At 43.1% G+C, this 21,368-nt stretch overlaps 1 protein-coding gene across 1 annotated transcript in view; it reads right to left on the bottom strand.

Moving 5' to 3' along the window:
• NYAP2 (neuronal tyrosine-phosphorylated phosphoinositide-3-kinase adaptor 2) overlaps positions 1 to 21,368 on the bottom strand; it is a 262,096-nt gene that overhangs the window by 139,164 nt on the left and 101,564 nt on the right. Inside the window, exon 3 of the mRNA XM_030327346.1 lies at positions 13,261 to 13,562. Coding sequence (XP_030183206.1) covers positions 13,261 to 13,562 — 302 coding nt within the window. The remainder of the gene's footprint in view (positions 1 to 13,260; positions 13,563 to 21,368) is intronic.

Below are 21,368 nucleotides of genomic sequence, written 5' to 3'. Positions count from 1 at the left end.
CATTTTCCAGAGATATAAGAGCATTCTCACTCAGAAGCAGTACACTTTTTCACTTTAAGCATTTCTACATGGAATATTTCTAAAATGCATTGCATCTCCAGGCACCTGGCTGGCTCGGTTGATAGAATATGTGACTCTTGATCTCTGGGTCATGAGTTCAAGCCCCACATTGGATGCAGTGTTTACTTAAAAATTAAATTAAATTAAATTAAAATATACTGCATCTTTATTTTCAGCAGTTGAAGATACTTTCTCTGAAAAGCCGTGTCTACCTCTTCTAGTTTGAAGTGGGTGCCCTTGATCTATGCTCACAACAGATCCCATACTTCACCGACCAGAACACTGATCCCATTGCATTATGACTACCTGTTTAAATGTCAGTGGCCCTCCCTGGGTTGTAATGTCCTTTAGGGGACATTTCATATGTGCCAAGCACATAGCAGATACTTAATAAATATTTGTTGACTGGGATGCTTGGGTGGCTCAGTCAGTTAAGCGTCCGACTTCGGCTCAGGTCACGATCTCACGGTCCGTGAGTTCGAGCCCCGTGTCAGGCTCTGTGCTGTCAGGTCAGAGCCTGGAGCTTGCTTTGGATTCTGTGTCTCCCTCTCTTTCTGCCTCTCCCCCCTCACGCTCTGTCTCTCTCTATCAAAAAATGAATAAACGTTAAAAAAATTTAAAAAATTTGTTGACTGATGACAACCTCAGGGGCATCACTACTAACACTGAAAGTAATACAGGGGGAGAGTAGTCAAGGCATTTTGAGCAGGTGATGCTCTCGGACTTGACATAAACTCTACAAAGTCTTTGAATTTTGTTTCTCTCCTCTTAGTATTAGGTAAAACGATCCTTGTTGTTCTTTTCCCCCTGATTATTCATTGTCTCTAACATGCTATGGGGGTGTGAAAACAAGACCTACAAACAAATGTATACTAAGTTAAAAACAAACAAATAAATGTGCAACTGCCATTCTGTACAATTCACAAGCCTCAGTGCTAGAAGGAGTTTAGCTCCAGTAAGCTCCCTCTCTTTTAATTCTTCTTAGTTTTTAGCTGTTCTCGTTCGATGAAGTTGTCAGAAAGCTGAGGGTTCCAAAGGGTGATGTGTTCCCATGTTCTGCTCCATATAATCAACTTAATTTAATACATATTGTAGCAAAAAAGAAATTTGAAAAGCTTGTCTTAAATCACTGCCCTCCCACTTATCAAGAAAAATCACAGAAAGCAATACATAATATAGAAACTCTCAGTACAGACACACAGCCATAAAACCAAAGCACTCTTTCTTCAATAAGTGGATGTTTCACCGAGGTCAATTAAAGGCAAGATTTATGCACACTTGAAGTCACTCTGCCTTAAAAAATGGCTTTACACACTCTTCTTGAAGGTAGAGTGAGGAACCACTCGGAAGCTGAATGCCTTTATAATGGAAAAACAGAAATAATTTGTAAGATAACCCTGGTCTTTAAGACTACAACAGAAATGGTGAGGGGAAACCCCAAAATATATGAGAATAGGGAAGACTAAAACTGACTTCCAAAGTCACTGAAGAGGAAGAAATCTCATGTCTCTATTTAGAGCATCTCAACTGAGAAACTTGTTTTTTATACCTTATCTGAATGGCACAGGTTGAACCTTCTTTGACTTATAAAGTGAGGATAAACTTAAAAGGTCTACAGTGCCAATAACACATTACAGCCTGTAAACAGTATTCTTTGACACTATCCATAATTAATTTCTGTGCCTACCAAGATTTAGAAATGTAAAACAGCGGAGAAAATATAAGGCCTCACAAACCTAATGAAACCTCATTGTATTGCATTGTATTGCATTCAGAACGGTGACTCTATTGTAAACCAAGCTGGGATTGAGTGATGGGTGGACAGTGTGGGTAGCAGTTGCTCTGGGGTCTTGGATGAATGGAAACTTGCTATGGAGACTAACTTGGAAAAGGCATTCCAGACAGAAGAAATTTCACATGCACAGAAGGGCCCGGGATCAGGAACAAGTTTGGCTTGTTCAGAGAAAATCATGTAGTTTGGAACCTCTACGAGGGGCATACATGGTAGGAGATGTGGCTCTGGAGGCGGGCAGGAGTAAGATGATGAAGACCATACTCACATTTTGTGCTTTCATCGGGTAAATGAGGAAGTAGGTAACAAATGACCCAGAGAAGTCAGGAGCTGGATAATGATATGACTGGATATGCAAATGAGAAAAGTCCTCTCTGGCAGTAGTAAAGAGGGTAGGTTTGAGAAGAAGAAACTGCAGGCCAGGCAGCTGTCCAGGTGAGAAATGACGATGGTCTGAGATGGGAGAGTAAAAGCATAAATGATGGAGAGAGCCAGACGTGGGACATCTGAGGGACAGAACCTGGCCACACTTGATAATGGGTTAGATGTTCAGGGTAAGGTAAGGAAAGAAACCTGATAAGGCTCTTACATTCTGACCTCGACATCGAGAGAGGAAACATGGAGGAATTGGCTGGTTCGTTGTGGGCATGATGAGTTTAAAGAATCTGTGATGTCTATAGATAGAAGTGGGTCCAGGGATTCAGTCAGACATTTGGAGAGTATGTGGATTCATCACTTATTGATTCAACAACTATCTATCATGGTAGAAGATAAGCGCCAAGGGCAAAATCTGGAGACATCATCATTTAAGAATCAGGCAGAACAAGAGACACCATCAAAGGAGATTCAGAGAGAAGTCAGGAAGAAAACCAGTAGAGGGTGGTGCATGAACAATGGAGCAGCAGGGTTACCAACTTGGGAGTTACCAATGTCTAAAATGCTGAAGAGAAATAACAAAGGATAGGCACAAAAGGAAGCCATTGAGATGGGAACCAAGACTGGATTCAGTGGCATGGTGAAGGTAGAGACGGTTAATGAGTTATGCATCTGGAACAAATAAGAGTTGGCTCAGTGGAGCAGGCACTTGCAGAAGGCCTTTGAGAAACCAACTGAACAAGGAGACATACGAGATGGTGGCTTGAAGAGGTCATAGGGTCAAGGTTGGAAGTGGGTTAGATTAGTAGTCAAGGTTAGATTAGTCTGAAATGAGCTAATCCCATTTCCACCATGCTTTGGAGGAAGCCCACCCACTACTGGACTAAAGATCCCTTCCCATTTTTGTTTTATCCATGAGATGGAGAATGTTGAGATAAATAACACACCATTTTCCTAAAATTATATATATATATCTATACATATACATAGATATGTATAGATATAGATATATATACATATATATCTGTCTATACATATACATATGTACACAATTACTATAAATTTATAATTATTTTAATATTAAATTTAATATTAAACTTTAAATTTAGTTACATATATAATAGCTGTTTGGTAAAATATCAAATGCTGTATGTAATCAAATGGAAGGAAATGTTTCTATCGGAAACACTCTCCAAAAGACACTGACTGGGGTAACGAGCTGGGTTAATGTCCAGGGAATATGCTTACATAAGTGCAAGGAGACTCTGAAGTGATGGTACTCTCAGGCCTTAGGGGCCAGGCTGAAGTCTAAAGAAATACAGAAGTGAGAACATTGCAGAGCAGGGAGGAAATAAAAGAGGCAGATGTTATTTAAGGAAAGCAATGTATAAACCCCTTTCTTCCATTTGTCTGACAAAATCTTAGTAATTAGTAATTTAATAACTGACTACATTCCTCCTTAATGCTTTCGTATAATTGCAAAGAAGAGACAAATACCTACCCAAGCTCAAGACTAGACAAAAACAGAGACCATGGGGCAAGTTGCAATGTGGGTTATGTCTAGTGCTCTCTACTTCCTTGGTGGATGCATGATTTTGTATGTCCATGTACCCATAAATGGAAATTGATGAAACTGGTTTAATTCAGAAGTTGCATAACTTGGGAACACGCAGTCTCATCTTTATTTGTCATCAAAATGCTATTCAACAGGTAGGCAGAAGACAAGAAGGTAAATAGCTTAAATTAACACCACTAATCCCTACAGTCCTGAGGTTCTAGGGAAAACTACAGTCGAAAATGTTGGAGAGCACCACTGGCATATCAAGGATACTGTGTATTACCTGGCCTACCTCCATATGGTGTTTTAGGGGACAGTGACTCACGAGACAGTGACTCGCGAGACAGTGACTCACGCTGGGTGAAACTAGCCCAGTGGGTCAACAAGAGAGTTCGCCAACGAGGAAAATCAGCAGCAAAGATCAAATAGACTGACATTTATACACACCACAATTTTAAATATTTGCACCATTTTGGTGTCATTATTTTACTTGGATCATTATGTGCTAGAAGTCCTTTAGCATGGAGACTATGGGACTGAGGAGTGTATTTTATCATGCCTTTCAAGGAAGACTGAAGCCAAAAGAAATGATATTTTTCCACTTTCAACTCAGCAAAACAACCCAGGCATTTTGCAGCAGGAGTGGCTTCCCTGATATGGGATAAAGGAAAGACAAAGAGAGAAATGAAGAGGGGAGTTATGTCTTATTTATTTACCAATTATTTAGATTATGTTATGATATTTGTACTATTCTGGTGAATTATTGTTTACTGCTCGCATTGCTAATTAATTTTCCACACACTGACTTCTGAAGTATTCAACCAGATGGCTGGATGGTTTCTAACAAGGCTATGTGTACATATTCTCTTTTGTATCTTTCTGAGTAGGCAACCAGAATTCTAGGCTGTTCCAAAGACCCCTTCCCTCTGTGACTTATATCCTACATAATTCTCTCTCCTTGAGTGCAAGCGGGAGTGTGAATACAATGTTTTTTTTTGTTTTCTTTTGTTTTCTTTTCTTTTGTTTCTTAACTCCATTGATTAAGTTAACAGTATATGGGAAAAGGTGAAGGGATTTTCCATTGTAATTAAGGTTCCTAATCAGTGGATGCCATTCATCAAAAGGGAGATTATCCTAGATGAGCTATTCAAAAGAAGATCTAGGCCTTCCCTGAAGGGTAAGAATAAAAGTGAGAGAGTCTCCCTCTTCCTCCCTCTCTTCCCCCCCCACCCCACTCCCATCCTAGAAGAAGTAAGCGATTGTGTGTCCTTCAACCTGAAGAAAATCAATTCTGCCAACAACTACGTGACCATGGAAAGGACTCTGAGCCACAGATGAGACCCCAGCTCCCCAGCTGGCACCTGGATTGCAGACTTGGGAGACGCTGAGGAGACTCCTGACTCATACAAACTGTAAGAGAATAAAGGTATGTTGTTTTAAGTCAGTAAGTTTGTGTCAATTTGTTGCAAGTGAACACCCTCAAAATGAATGTCCTGATCACCACACTCAGGAACTTTGAGCTTATTGGTCTCTCAGGGAAAAATCCATCTGTGTCGACAACATGGACAAAAATCCTCTTATGAATCTGAGACACTGAGGTAATTGAGGCCAAATCCAGATTCTTAATAGAAGGATGTTGGGTGAGACCACTGGAGGCGAGGTAGCTCTTTGGAGCAAAGTCAACAAACCTGGCAAAGACTGAGAGAGAGAGAGATGCGTTACGTGATGATTGATTTGCAAACTGCTTCATTCATGGGCCTCGGGGCACGTTTGGAGAAAGATCACACACGCCGTGGATGTACAACCCTGTCTCCATCTGAGCAGCGCCTGGTTCGACAGATGGCTTTAACACTAGGAAACCTAGCAGCTTCTGATTCCGTCAACCTGGAAAGAGGAATCCAGGAATGTGGGACTCTGATGACAATCTCCCACATCGCATCCCATAAAACAAACAAGAATTCACACCAGAACACTCGCCAGTGCCGGAACTATGAAGATTTTGAGAGCTCGCTTTCCCCCTTTCATTGTGTTTTATTAGTGCCGGGCTACATGGGGTCTTGAGCGCTCGTTAGGCACACACTGTGAAGCACAAGTGCCACTTGTCATGTGGAAAAGGCCCTAAGCGGGCGAGCTGCAGCCATCAAAATGAGTGGTTCAAAGAAGCCACCCAAAAAGCCACTGCTGAGCCCTTTGAAAGAACAAAACCTGTGGGTGAGAAAGGAAGGACCCTCTCAGGAAAAAGATCCAAGCAAATTCAGAAAAAGCTGAGCAGATACTCAAGAGCCCTACCTGGTATGTCAGTGTTTCCTGAGGTTCTGTCATCTCGTTTACTTTCAAGGTCTGGCCTGGGAAGTCTGGAAAGCCACTGGCACTGTCTGAGCCACCCTTCACTCCCTGAGAAAATAGCCCAGTGCTGAGAGGAAGGGCCACATCCTCCATTTTGCTAGGTTTTCTGCCTAGCAACTCGGTAAGATGGATTACTTACCACTGTGACAACAAGTGATCACAAACACAGTAGCTTAAGAATCAGTAGCCTCATCCTAGCTCACACAGTTCCTTAGCTCAGAAGTCTGGGCACAGCCAGAACCCGGGAGGCTGGGCTCCCTCCTCAGGGTCCCACAGGCTGAAATCAACATAGAAGCCCAACTGTATCCTTGTCTGGGGACGCCGGGGACAAATCCACTTCCAAGATCACTTTTGGTGTTGGCAGAATTCAGTCCCTTGCAGTGACAGAACCAAGGTCCTTGATTCCTTGCTGGCTTTTAGCTGGAGACTACCTTCAATTCTTAGAAGCCACTGATATTCCTTGCCACATGACCTCGTCTATCTTCAAGCCACCAATGGTATGTTAGTTCCAGGGAATACACAGGGTGAGTATGCCGGGGAGTGTGGACCCTTGGACACTCTCTTGGATACCATTCTGCCTACCCCCCAAATCACTATTGTTATTCCCATTTTACAGGTGAGAAAACCAAGGCTGAGAGAGAGGGTTAAATGCTGCCAGCACTGATGTGAAACCAATGCCTGTTTGCCTTCAAAGACCCTATTTCTTTAACATGTCAGGCTGAGTTGTAAAAGGAATAGTCTTCAGATTTTTGTCAGAGTACCTTATAAACGTCTGAGGTCTATAACTGAGCAAAAACAAGTGTATGGCTGGCCCTGAGTGGTGCTGATTTATGTCCCTAAACCAGAATTCTGAAACCCGAAAGTTCTCCCAAGATAATAAGCACTCAACCTTCTCCTCCTCTCTCCTTAAATGCCCTCGGGTCGCTTTTGAAGCTTTCTCGGTGGAAAATCAGATTTGGGCACCTTTCCATTGTCAGCCTTGAACAAGGAAAGAACAGCAAATATTCTTTGTAGGAACAAGCACTTTATTAAAATGTGTTAAACTGCTCCTTTCGGAGCTAAACAACTAATTACATAGAGGAAGCCCCCATGGCCCTCATGCTGGATTTTCTGGTTTCTAGAAAGGAGTTTAAGTCAGTGCTTGCTCTGTGATGTGACAGCGGAAGGCTGAGTTGCCAAGCTGGGAACAAAATTGGTTACAAGGGGACATGAGGGAACAGACCACTTGTTCCATTCGCCTCTGGATCCCCACCCCAACAGGGAGGTGCTCGCAGTACTGGCTGAATAAATGGAAGCACGAAAACCAGCATCGTGAAATGTAACTTTCTTCATTTGGTAACTTGAAAAAGGAATTCGGTTTGTTTGTTTTGTTTTTAAGGCAGTGACTTTACAGTGAATTTAGCCTTTGGTGCTGGCTTGACTACACATGTCGAGTTTTTTGTTTTTGTTTTTGTTTTTTTAAGTTTTCTTTTTTTTAAATTTATTTGAGAGAGAGACACACACAGAGAGAGAGAGAGAGAGAATGAGCAGGGGAGGAGCAGAGAGAGAGGGAGACACAGAATCTGAAGCAGGTCAGACTCTGAGCTGTCAGCACAGGGCCCATGCAGGGCTCCAACTCGCTAACCGGGAGATCCTGACCTGAGCTGAATGAAGTCAGGTGCTTAACCGACTGAGCCACCCAGGCACTCCCACATTTCAAGTTTTTAAGGACAGTCATGATTCAAGTATCTCTGCAGATACTCTAATTTTTGACTCACAGATATGACTCCACTAAACATCTCTATAAGAGGTAAAATCAGAAGCCAGGAAAACGACCCCAATTCCAAAAAAATATCTTCTCATTGTTTTGTAAAGGGACAATCACAAACGAGTATTATAAATTAAGAATGAAAAATAACCCAATAACCTGAAGGGTGCCTGGGTGGCTCAGCCGGTTGAGTGTCTGACTTTGGCTCAGGTCACGATCTCTGGGTCTGAGTGTGAGCCCTGCGGGCTCTGTGCTAACCGCTCAGAGCCCGGAGCCTGCTTCGGATGCTGTGTCTCCCTCTCTCTCTCTCTCTCTGCGCCTCCCCTGCTCAGACCCTGTGTCTCCCTCTCTCTCTCTTTCTCTCTCTCTCAAAAAATAAATAAACATTTCACAAAATGTTTTTTTTTTTTTTTTACCGTTCTCAACATAAGAGAAAAAACCATAACTCTTTGTGATGTTAACTAGACTTATTGCGTGGGTCATTTTGCAATATACACAAATATTGAATCGTCGTGTTATACACCTGAAACTGCTATGTTACATGTCAATTATCCCTCAATTAAAAAAAAAAAAGCATTCTTTGTTTTTTTAAAGGACTCCAACATGCAGAAGTATTTCAAGTTTAAAGAAACGTTTCCCCCATTATACTAAATATTATACTAATGTCATGATACCATGAAAAGATGATTACACCTGGATACTACTCCCCTGTTATTTGGGCTCTAAGTCTTTTTTTTTTTTTAATTTTTTTTTTCAACGTTTATTTATTTTTGGGACAGAGAGAGACAGAGCATGAATGGGGGAGGGGCAGAGAGAGAGGGAGACACAGAATCGGAAACAGGCTCCAGGCTCTGAGCCATCAGCCCAGAGCCTGACGCGGGGCTCGAACTCACGGACCGCGAGATCGTGACCTGGCTGAAGTCGGACGCTTAACCGACTGCGCCACCCAGGCGCTACTCCCCTGTTATTTGGGCTGTTGTATACAAAATGTTCAGCCCAACGTGTAGAGTGGGGGCAGGGAGGGGGCTTCCTTTTCCTCTCCTATTTGTCTTTAATACAGGTGTTGAACCAAACTCAAATTTTACGTTATTCAGGCCTATTGATAGTCAGTAAGTATGTCTTAAAACAGTATTAACTTCTAGCTGTGTAGCAATTTCTTCCTACGATGCACCATCATGGGCATTAGCCCAGTGGGTTGTCATAAGGCTGGGAGGGAGACAGTCACCATCAATGTTCAGCTCTTTTTTTTTTTAATTTTTTTTAATGTTTATTTATTTTTGAGACAGGGAGAGACAGCATGAACGGGGGAGGGTCAGAGAGAGGGAGACACAGAATCTGAAACAGGCTCCAGGCTCTGAGCTGTCAGCACAGAGCCCGACGCGGGGCTCGAACTCACAGACCGTGAGATCATGACCTGAGCCGAAGTCGGATGCCTAACCGACTGAGCCACCCAGGTGCCCCAATGTTCAGTTCTTTATACTCATTTTAAAGGTAACGAAACAGGTTCATTGGATCACTTGCCCAAAGTCAATGTTTGCCTGTTGGTCCTAGGTATAGTCTCTGCCTGCCCCACGTAGTGTCTCAAATTATGACGCTATGGAGGAACTGGACGAATGTGTACCTGAGCAGCAGGGGGCAAAGAATGTGAGCTTATACATGCTTTTTCTGGATCATACATGAGACACAGCTGGTAGGGCCTCTCCTCCTTTCCAATTAACTCCCTTAATGTAATCTAATCTATCCCTAAAACCAAGTAGATACTGCACCAAAGCAATAAAAAAAAAAGCAATTAAAATATTTATCGCATACTTGTGGCCAGTATTTCTTCTCCACTGTGTATCTTTTTAAAGGTGTTACTATCGTAGAAGACCCTAACATACAGTCACCAATATTTATTCTCAGCGTGATAGAATTACAAGTTTAAAAAAATTAAATTGTACTTTCTCGGTACGTAATTTTTGTGTGTGCTCATCGTTAAGCTATTTTTTCCCACTCTGAAAAGCTGTTTCGCCACAAAGTCCACTTCTTTTTTACGTTTATCCACAGGGAAGTCATAATCCCCTACTTAAATAGAAGCCGGTTACCATGGAAATCATTCTAATGCCACTGAATCAATATTTTGATTTTGCTGACATTTAATGTAAAAAGAAAAGACAGACGAAGATTCACAGAAGTCACTTTTCATCTTCGTTGTAATTGTGATAGCTAGGAAAATTTGTAAAGAAAACATATGCTCTGTAATGAGCTCCAGTTAACTCCCGGTTATAAAGAACTGCGAATTCATAAAAGAACAATCTACATATTTATATGATTTTGGCTTTGTGTGTACACATACTCATGCGTGCTTTCGGACCCGAGATTTTTTTTTTCCCCATCTCTGAACCGAGCCCTGATTCTCTCTTGTTAATGAAGTCAAACTTGCGAGGGGAGATTCGAATGCATCCAGTTTTGCGATTGCCTTTTATGAAGTGTTCTGAAGAGGTGAAATTGGCATTGAGAATCACTCTTCTGGAGAAGCTGACCTTTCCTGCGCTGGATCCGAGTAACCCATCTGGTCCACTGAGCCTCCACAAAGAAGTGCTACAGCTGAAGATTCCTCAATCCGCCCTTATTACTCCTTTTGAGGAGAGGTGTGGAACTTGGACCTCCAGTTTAAGAAGCTCATGCCGATCAATGCTCATCAAGTCTCGATGCCGATCAAGTCTCATGCTAGATGTAGTTTTCCACATCTAACTTAAATCTTCGTGCTGCTGTAACTTAGCTACTCTCTCCTCTTCTACCCTCAGAAAAACACATAATACAGCAACTCTCTTCTGTTTGATACGTAGCTATTTGAAACCCTAGATCTTTAGATGGTGAGGGGATCTGAAAGAGTTAAGAGCGGCTCTACCTCAGGAATTAGGTACCTAAAGCATCTTAAAGGACTGGCAATCGGTTGTACTTTTAAGACAACTGAATCACCACCACTCAAATGTTTCTTCTGTGGGACAACCATCATGTATTTCTACATGCGTTCGCTCTCAAGACCCAAGGTCACCCTCTCCTGAGCTGGGGGGGGGGTGGGGGTGGCTATGCTGAGGCATGCATTTCACACCGCTTCCAGGGATGTTACCAGCAACATTTCACAGCTTGATCACGCCCTCCTGACTGACTACTTTCTTCCTCTGTTTCATCTTTCCCCTCCCCTTCAGGGGGTTCTTTTTCTATTCCCTTTGATTCCTCAATATTTCTAGATGAGCCTCAACACTCAGATATCGCCGCTCTAAATCAGTAAACTACTTTTATAAACAATCTAGCATCGTTGACTACGTAGCGTTTTGGCATGAGAGGTGGGAGACGGGTGAGTTATGGAAATAAGATCACGGAAAATAAAGAGAAATGAAAGACACTGCGTATCAACACCGGAGAAAACCTAAGCACAAGATTTAAAACTTACCAAAGCAGATCTCCAGGGCCCTTCAGCGTGTTAATTAACAAGTAAATGAAACACCTGACTAGTTTCTATAAGCATCAGTGTGTTACAAGCTGAAGGACATACCAATGCCCTTGGATCAGGAGAAAAAGGGGTCTGCTTTCTAATCTCCTCTTAAGGCAGCAGAGGAACAAGGAGGAGAGTTGCACGAACAGACCCACACCAGCGAGTGCAGTCACATGTCAGTGGCATTCATTACAGCAAAACAAGCTGGACCGGCCTAAGCATTTCTCAAGGGGAATGATTAAATAAAGTACCGTGATGTACACCTCTCTTCTTCGAAATGGTGTTTCTTAAACTGAACGCCATGGAAAATAGTCACAGGAGAATAAGCGAACAATCAAGCACAAAACCGTACGCATCATGATTTCAACTTCGTAAATCTGCATTCATGTACATGTCATTCACCCAGGTTCTTTCAAACACATGCACATAGTCGTGCTTTTGCACATACGTGTAGTAGGAAACACCGAGCCCAAAGGCGGATTTTCCTTGTAGAGTGCGTGGATGAGCTCCACCTCTGGGCATTGATTTGCACTCTTCAGTATGCACTGAAGGTTTTGTTTTTGGCCAAATCGGCACTTGGACACCAATGGGAGGGAAAGGAAAAGAGGGGGACGGCGGGGGTGTGACATGCCTCACGGACGCCCCATCTCGTGGGCTAAACTTGAGCGTCTGTGGAAGGAGGTAGACCAGAAGGTGAGGGAACGTTCGTGAAGGACTGGGGAGCCCATGTGACAAAAGATACCTTCCCAGTTGAGGAGAGGGCCACCCGGCTTCCACCGGCAGCTGCAAACCACTGCAGAACTTGGTACCCTGGGGGCCGGGGAAGCCTGCTGTGGAGAATGTCAAGGACAAACCAGGTGAGAGAAACACTAAGGGCCCCGGCAGAGCCATGCTCTCAAGCTGGTCATGGGTGGCCCTGGGAAGCCTTTTCCACAGCTACGCACAACACTCTGGATGGGCTTGTATCCACGCGCACTGGAGACTGCTGTGCCTTCAGCCGACTGTCAGGAAAAACTCAGGAAGGCGGAAACTTACTAAAGATCTGGTGAGATCTACGGTTAACATGACCTAATTCACACTCACAGACCAGCAAGGAGGCGGAGGGAGATTTGTGCATTTCACAGCCGAGGAAAAACAGAGGCTCAGGTAGACTTTAGAGGTAAAGATCGAAGCAGACACTGAAATATATACACAGCATGTGTGCGTGTGTGTTTCCTACAAACACATGTCGCGCATAAATTCATATTCACTGGAAGGCAGTACGTCAAAATGTACAAAATCATTATTTCTTCTTCTTCTTTGTCTTAAGTTATTTGAGCGCGAGAGAGAGGGCGCTCAAGCGGGGAAGGGAAGCAGAGGAAAAGAGAGACTCTTGAGCAGGCCCCATGCGGGCTGCGTCCTGGGATGGGGACCTGAGCCAAAATCAAGAGGCAGGAGCTCAACAGACTGAGCCACCCCAGCGCCTCCAAAATCATTATTTCTAAGAAGGGGAACAATTTGCCCTCTGTGTATTTTTCTGCCTTACATTGTTCCCCTAATAATCACATCATACTTCTGTAATTATACGAGGAATACTAATCAAAGCAAGAACATACAAACTTTAGGTATCTTCCAGGCAAAACAAGTTCCTAATGATGTGAGGCTTTAGGGGACGACAAAACACACACACACATCGCCTTCCCTTTCGGATAACATAAATACATCTTGCCGGGTGTCACTTGTCAACACCTTACTAAGTGGCCTCCTGGTCTCCATGCCTCCTTTCTGGGACTTCAGGGACACGGGAGCAGGACTGGGAGACCTGGGGTGGGGGGGATGGGGGGGGAATGGGCAGGCACATGCTCGTCTGCATGCTGCCCGGACGCGTCCTGGCCTGTCCCCAGGGGAGTGGGCCCAGGTGTTACCTTCGGGCCGCTCGGCGGCCTTGCCGCTCTTGCCGGGCGCCGTGCTGTTGACCGTCTCGGACGACGTGCTCAGCTTGGTGCTGGGGTCCCGCTTGGGCTTGGGGGGCGGCTGCCTGCGGGAGCCACAGCTGCTGTCGTCCTCGGTGCCCCCGACCGAGTGCAGGGACTGGGACCTCACGGAAAAGCCGCTGGAGCAGGGATGGGGAAGTCTGTCCTGAGGAGCGGGCATCGTCATGAATCCCATGCGGAAATGTTTGCCCGCGTAAGTGCCTTCGTGGCCCCGCCCCACTTCGCCACCTATGCTGTAAAAGAAAGCAGAGCCAAATCCGTGAAGGTGAAGGGAGCCGGGAGGGCAAGGTCACGGACGCGCGCGCGTCTATCGAGCGGCCGAGAGCACATTGAAACGCTAGACTGCGGAAGACACGTGTCCATTGTTACAAACGTCACACTCTGGCCTGAAGTGTGACGGGAAAGCAGGTATAACGTGTTTATAACCAGAAACCCTGACACTTATTGCGAGCCATCCTAGCACCCCGGCCTCCTGATGTTCTCAAAATAGTATTCTAGAGGAAAAGAAAATGCCGCATAGTACATTTAAGGGGCAATTGTTTTTCTTGAAGGAAATCTTGGTGGTGGATGAAAAAGCCAACAACAAGTCCCTGACAGTGACTCACAGACCGTCTTTTGACACATGACTGAGGTCAGATGGACAGCACCCGAGATCTCTGCTTCACCAAAATCATCTCTACTTTGACCTGATTGGCATCGTGGGGAAAACAAAGCAAACAGCAACAAAAGGGGTACCATTACCAAATATGGGATGGAGAGAGAGAGAGAGAGAGAGAGGAAGGAGATAGGGAGACGGGAAGGGAACAGGAGGTGAAGGAAGGAAGGAAGGAAAAGAGGGAGGGAGGCAGGGTTGGAGAAAAGAATTGCCAACCTCTGTTCGTTCTCCAGAAACCTTCAGTTGTACTAGAAACTTAGTTCTACTGATAAGCTTGCCTCACAGAATAAAATAGGGTAATGATAATTAAAGAGATGCAGTTAAAATATCATGTGATATTGGGATACTTCTAAATACCTCACTAAGAGACAAAGTTTTTAAATGTTTATTTTTTGTTAATTTTTTAAATCTTTATTTATTATTGAGAGACAGAGAGAGACAGAGCATGAGCGGGGGAGGGGCAGAGAAAGAGGGGGACACAGCATCCAAAGCAGGCTCCGGGCTCTGAGCTGTCAGCACAGAGCCCGATGCGGGGCTCAAACCCACGAACTGCAAGATCATGACCTTGCAGCCGAAGTCGGACGCTTCACTGACTGAGCCACCCAGGCACCCCATGTTTATTTATTTATTTTTGAGAGAGAGAGCATGAGCAGGGGAGGGGCAGAAGGAAGGGGAGAGAGAGAATCCCACGCAGACTCCCTGCTGTCAGCGAGCCTGGTCCAGGGCTCGATGTCACGAACCATGAGTTCATGACCTGAGCTGAAATCATGACCTGAGCCGAAATCAAGAGGCAGAGGCTTAACCAACTGAGCCACTCAGGCACCCCAGAATATGTAAAATTCTTAAATGTAAGGTTCTTAAGTTTTATGTAGGAAAGTTTGAACAGATGTTTTAAAATAGAAGAAATCTCAGTTTTGAAACTCAATGGATCATATAGGAAATGACTCTGGGGCCTTTTTCTATGTTGTTAATGGTGACTCTTTTCTGAAGAAAAAGGACATGTCAATGAAAATTTTTAAAAGAGATTTTTCTAGAGTTTTCCCCATTTATGTTCATTCATCAATAGAAGAAACATTGTTAGAAATATCCCACTGGTTTTCTTTGATATGAATGATAAAAATGTATCTTTCACTATATGAATTTTGGGAGACTGTTTAGTCTACCTTTCCAGACATGTTTATTTAAACTTTTTTTTAATCTTAATTTTGGCTGGCTTGCCTTTATAACAATGAAGTTCAAGGTAAGGTTTCGTAATTCTCTGTGCCATATCTTTTATAGCATTATAACGTTTGTCACAAATTTGACATTCCAGCAGGAACGATAAGGAAAGTTTTTTTTTCTTTCCCTCTTCAGTTCAGGACTTAGGACAATTAGGTGACCACAGTGGATAGAGCCAGAAAGCATTCAACAGGAACATGAGACTCTGATTCTGGCATTAATTCCATCGACAACTTGTCCCTCAGTCAAAAGTATTTTTTTACATTTATTACTTTTTTTCTGAATATTTTGAGTTGACATTCAGACACTGCATATCCCATCTTTGCGAAACAAAATAAAGATACCTGGAAACTCAGGGCACTAACCAGAGCAGAGATATCCAGAAACATGAATGAAAGCAAAGGCTTGCCTGGGTGGAGCTTTTCACATCACAGTAGTAAGCATCCTAAGCCTGTGCAGTGTTTCTAAGCATTTTACTTTCTGTGCTTTCTTCAAGCACATCAATCAAAAAATAAATAAATAAATAAACGAAGCTTACTCAAATGGCATGGTTTATGAAAAATCATTAAGAATTTAAGACAGACTAAGAGTGGTGGAGGTGGGGGGATGGGTGTGATGGAATAGGAAGGTATATCTTTGATTTGTGATGACGGTGGCCCTCATTTTTGTCACAGGTGTTTGATTTCATGTAACTTTGCCTTCAATCATTTTCCTTATTTCTGTTGTCATATCACTGAACAAAGAGTGCTTTAAGGATTTATTTAGACAGTCATCTCATTCCAAGTAACATAGTCACGTGAGGGGATTTATGCATGTGTTAATGCGAGTAGGCATTTATGAGAGAGTTACTAGGAATAATTGTATCAGCAATTTCTCTGTTACTTTTGACCTAAATCGAGCCTGCGCCTTTTTCCAGACAGATAATTAGCTCTACTGTTTCATTTCAAAATTACATTTTTTTTCAGCAGAAAACAATTTCCTTTAACTCTGAATGCTTCTGTTCATCTATGTCCATGTATGGACACACACACACACACACACACACACACACACACTTCTTTCAAAGAGAAATTCAATGCATACTTCAAACAATAGTAGGTCTGAGTTGCTGGTTTAATTTGACCAGGTTGCGAATGAAGGATAAAGGAATGGCACTAAAATAATCTGGATACAAAGGCCATTGTCCACCGCAAGGTTAAGGGTAAGAAATAAAGGTTATCGTATATCTAAGTTCAAGAGACCAATAAAGATGATTAGCTTACAGCAAATTGAAAAGTTTGGACCATAGCATACAACTAATTCCTGAATTTATTGAAACATGCGGACGTTTAAAAATATGCAGATTCTAGAACCCATACTAAATAAAGACAACTACTGAATCACATCTTTTGAGTCACAACCTCTGTACGTGCAGCCAATGTGTTGTGTGTTTTTAAAGACTATATCCAGATGCTTCTGATGTAGCCAATCCAGACCTCTCAGAAACATGAAGAACAACAGTTAGAGGCGTTAATGAGTAGACATCTGTTAGTTAGAAACAGCCAGGGAGACACAAAAATCAGAAAGTGGGACAAAGGAAACTTGCCAGAGACCAGCACAGTATCACAGATAAAAAAAAAATGTACAATTTATTAGTCATATCTTGTTAGGTTATCCTGCAGTAACTAATAACCTCTGATTCTTAGTGGTTTACAACAAAAAAGGTTAGTTTCTTGCATGCATTAATTGGGTTGGTTGTGTATGAGCTGTGTAGAACTCTTCTCTATGGATCTTCTCCATTCTAAGATCTAGCCCCTACTGGGATATGTTCTTGTGGCAGAGAGAAAAGGCCTCACTGAACCACGTGGTGTCTCTTAAAGCTTCTGCTCAGACATGACATCAAATTTTTCATTCACATTCCATTGGCTAAAACCAGTCTCATGACCAAGCTTGATGTCAAAGGGGTGGGGATAGATTCTCCTTCAATAGGAAAACACTGCAAGTTACATAACAATATGTGGGGATACATAATCGTCTGAAGGTAGGAGACCAAATACTGGTACAGCAGCTGTAGTATAGGCCACTGAGATCTCCCTTAAAGAGAGAACTTGCCATGAGAAATGAAGTCATCCAACAACCAATGGCCCAGTGGTTATTATGGGGAATTTGTATTTTCTGTTCCTGTGATTCTGGGCTCTACAGGGTTAGAGATTCTGTTCTCCAAAGGAGGCACACTCTTTCTGGAAGACACAGGAAGGGTTCCATTGAGCAACAAGCCATAACTGCTTCCTGGGTAATTTGAACTCCCTTTGTAGTAGCCAGTAGGCCAGAAGACACGTCTCCATTGTGGAACAGGTCTTACACCTGGATCGGCAGGAGGTGGCAGGTCTGCTGCCACATTATGGGGCAGAACAAAAAATGTGTGGAACCCCTTTTGGTATTCCCTTGCCCAGTCATGATTTTGAAATGCAGTCCCATGCAGCAACCCTGGCCCAAGAAGGGTTTGGTTACCAGGGGTTCAGATGTCTCATGGGATGGACTAGGCTCACCAAGTAAGCCATTGAGCCCAGGAGAGGTGTTAGGTGAGGGTGACAATGAGGTGAATTCAGAATAAATGGTGGAGGGAACAGAAAATGAGTATCACTTGCAGCCCCCATATGAACTGCAATGGAGAGGGCTATAGTTTATTGCTCTAACTGTTCCTTTGTAAGTTTCCCCTCAGGAGAAGGAAGAGTCCTAAGGAAGAAGTCCTAAGAAGTCCTAAGGAAGCCATGAAACAGCTGTTTTACAAACCTGTAGGAGAACTTTTGCTGAGGGCAAAGGGTGAATGTGGCTTAGATCTTCCTCTAGAGAAACTTCTCCAAGGACAGGAGCTGTTGGCCACCAGCTTTGTACAAGGTCATCAAATCTGGGGCAGTATTTCAGTCAAGGTCACTCTGTCCCTGGAAAGCTCCTGGCCAAGAGCTGAGCATGATGTGATTTGGGGCCTGGCTGTTTCTACCCCATGTGGGAGTCCTCTCTGGGTGGTCTTGGGGTCTGAGCTCCCCTATTGGCTGGCTCTAGAATTTCCCATAGCTACACTGTGGTGGGAGGTTTTTCCCCTCCCACTCCTCCTCCTTTAGCAGATGTCATACTGCATTGTGACCCAGAGGCCAGCCCTGCCTATTCCTGCTCCCTTCCCATCATCCCAGGCATCTTTCTCAATACATCTCTCACACTTCTAGCCCCATCTAGCTTGGTGCCTGCTTTGGAGAGGGCATTAACTGACTTATGTGGGAATACTCATGCAACCAATGAAATTCAGAAACCAGAGAAGAGGGAAGGGAAAGCCTAAAAATGAATGTGAGACCCCAGAAATAATAAATGCTTGTGAAAATAGGGCAATCTCTTGCTTCATTTAAATGGTGGTTGGGGAGGTAGGACCATCTCCACTGTAGGAATACTTGGCTGGAAGTGAAAGTAATGTGAGCTAAAGAAAGCAGAGTCTTCTTGCAATAAGACTGTAACACTCAAGATAGATGAAGCCTGACACATCTCATGTTACAAAAATAAAAATAAGTTTCATAATCCTGAATTTAAACAAGTATGCTTTTTCTTACACAATGAAGACAATGCTGCAAGATCTAGTTGTAGGTTACTTTTTTTCCAATAGAAAACAAAGCGAAGCAAAAGTATTGCTTGAATCAAGGGAGGTCATTTTCCCGGAAGTAATTGATAAAATATTTACAAACTTTTCCCCCAACCAAGTTATTGGCTAATGCATAGGCCTGGACATGTGTGCTCTGGAGTCACTGAGTTGTGGGCTCCCTCCCCAGTGCCATCATTTACAAACCAAACAATAGTAGCTATTGATCCCTAACCCCGTTTCCCTATCTGTTAAATAATAATCCTGTCCTCACGGATCGTTACCAAGTTTACCTGAGATACTGTACATGAAGCTCTTAGGCCAGAGTCTGACTTAAAATATGCACTTAATTATTTTGGCTTTAGAAGTCTTACTTTTAAATCCTGTCCTCCTGAATTTTGTTTGTAGAATCATCATGCACCTGGTAAGACTGTTTTTAAAGAATACTATAAGGCACCATGTAGCTTCAAGAAACTGCACGCAAAGTCAAAGCAAAATCTTGCATTCAACTCAAGGTATCAGGATAATCTAGACAAATATAGTCCTCACGTTCTCTTAACTTCCTTCAATAGTTGCTTCTGTTTTTCAAAGCACCTGTTGGTTGCGACAGACAAACAAAGGTACAAAACAAGAACTTCAAAACTGCTTTGACAATGCTATTCAACAGAGATTGTTACTTGTCTTGCTGTCTTCTTGAAAATCCATCAGCATTAATGTTTTGTGTCTCCTTCTGAGAACTGTCACCTTTCAGAGATGAAAACACAACCCTAGAAAAGGGTGAGCTAGCAAGGTGAGATGTCAGCTCTCAAAGTGACAGAGGTATTTGCTTCTCTGTGTGATGTTGAAGCCAACATGCCAATATTTCATAGCAGAGCCTTCCTTGAGAACCAATGGAGAAAAACAGTATCGCATTCCATCCATCCATCCGTCTATGTCCTCTTTCAAGCAAACTGAAGGATCACCCAAGAGTTTGTTGCTTGGATTTTTTTTTTCCTGGAACCATTCTGTGGAGTTGAGCTCAAAAATTCATCTTTGACACGGATGCATCATCTGGTATTTCTCTACCTTCACAAACTTCTGAACCACCTGGAATTTTTTATGTTGATTCTTCAAGATATATTTATCTGGTACCAGAAAAGGGGCACATTCAGCCATGAAGGAAATGGGGGGAAACCTGAAAGGAGAATGAAGGCCACTGCTGCAAAGGAGATAATAAAATTTGCCAGTGGGCAAGTTGACTGCCATCATCTGCTAATTACTCAAATCCTTCATGTCAGGCATTGTAGAAGAAAATTAATATTTGGACTTCATTCATTAATATTACGACTTTAAAAGTTTGCATTTGATGTCGTTTCCCTTTTGCCTTCTCTTCAGATACACAAGGCTAAATGCCAATAACCCTGTGCTGCTCGCCCTACCAAAGGGACTCCTGCCTCAGAACGTGATCCTTTTCCCCTTCAACATTGGCCTCTTCTGAGTATCATTTCCAGCTAATCTATGTGCAAGAAAAGTTGGCCATAAAATAGACCAAGAGGTTAGTGTGTTACACCTTTTTCTATTTTGACAGGTAATATGCCTCAACCAAATGTCAGACTTTGAAAGGCATCATTAATTATATTTGCCTCCATTTTTGGCAGATGGAACTCATCTCAACCCCCTTGGGCCTTTAGGACTACAAGGGACTGTACGCATTCACTCACCCTGAGCTTCGTGAGGGCAGGTATCCTGTCTTCTTGCTCCTTGCTGTAGTCACTAGCACATCGTAAGTGCTCAAATGCGTGTTTTATGAAGGAACAATGAACCAAGGAAGTAAGTCCTCTGTGAGGATAGTCAGATCGAGGGCTTAGTTCTGGAGCTTGGTAGAGTTTTGTCATCTGTGCTTTCCAGGGAACCATTCTCCCTACTCCTGACGATGGAAATTCCTGGGTGGGGACCAGTCCTCTTTACTCAGACTGAGCCAATCCACCACCAGATCCCTGTGGCCATGAAGATTGTTGTAGGGACTGACAAATGCCTCAGGTAGGTCCAACCAGAGGAAATCCTGGGCTCTGTGTGCAAGCTCAGACGCCCCTCATCCCTCTTGCCACCATGAAGGGAGATTAGTTGGACCAGGTCCGTGGCATTGTAGAAGACCTGGATCTGGTTATGCCTGCGGCTAGGTCAACCCTAAAACCCTTCAGTTATACGGTCCACTAAATTCCATTGTGTCAAAGGCAATAATAGTTGGATTTGCTGACACATGCTTTGGAAAAAGTCCAAAGTGAACCAGTTACTAAATAAATGCTATTGACTAACTTATGTCAGAAAATGCAGTCGATGCCATCGGGAGCAGGAAATGAATGTATTGTACTTATTTCTTGCTTGTAAATATTCTTCCTACTTAACACTACAAGTGGGAGTAATAAACTATCTTGTATGTTTGTCCCATATGTATATATATTTTTTTCAATCACGCAGTATACTTTGATGCGGAAACTTGGCTCCAGTAAAATTAAACTGTGTTCATATTTTCTTTCAAATTGTTCACTCACCATCGCCCTTAATGTCTTCTCTGAGTCTCAG

The sequence above is a fragment of the Lynx canadensis genome, chromosome C1 (genome assembly GCF_007474595.2).
Source record: "Lynx canadensis isolate LIC74 chromosome C1, mLynCan4.pri.v2, whole genome shotgun sequence".
Taxonomy (NCBI): domain Eukaryota; kingdom Metazoa; phylum Chordata; class Mammalia; order Carnivora; family Felidae; genus Lynx; species Lynx canadensis.
This window is presented reverse-complemented; position numbering and strand designations above follow the sequence as displayed.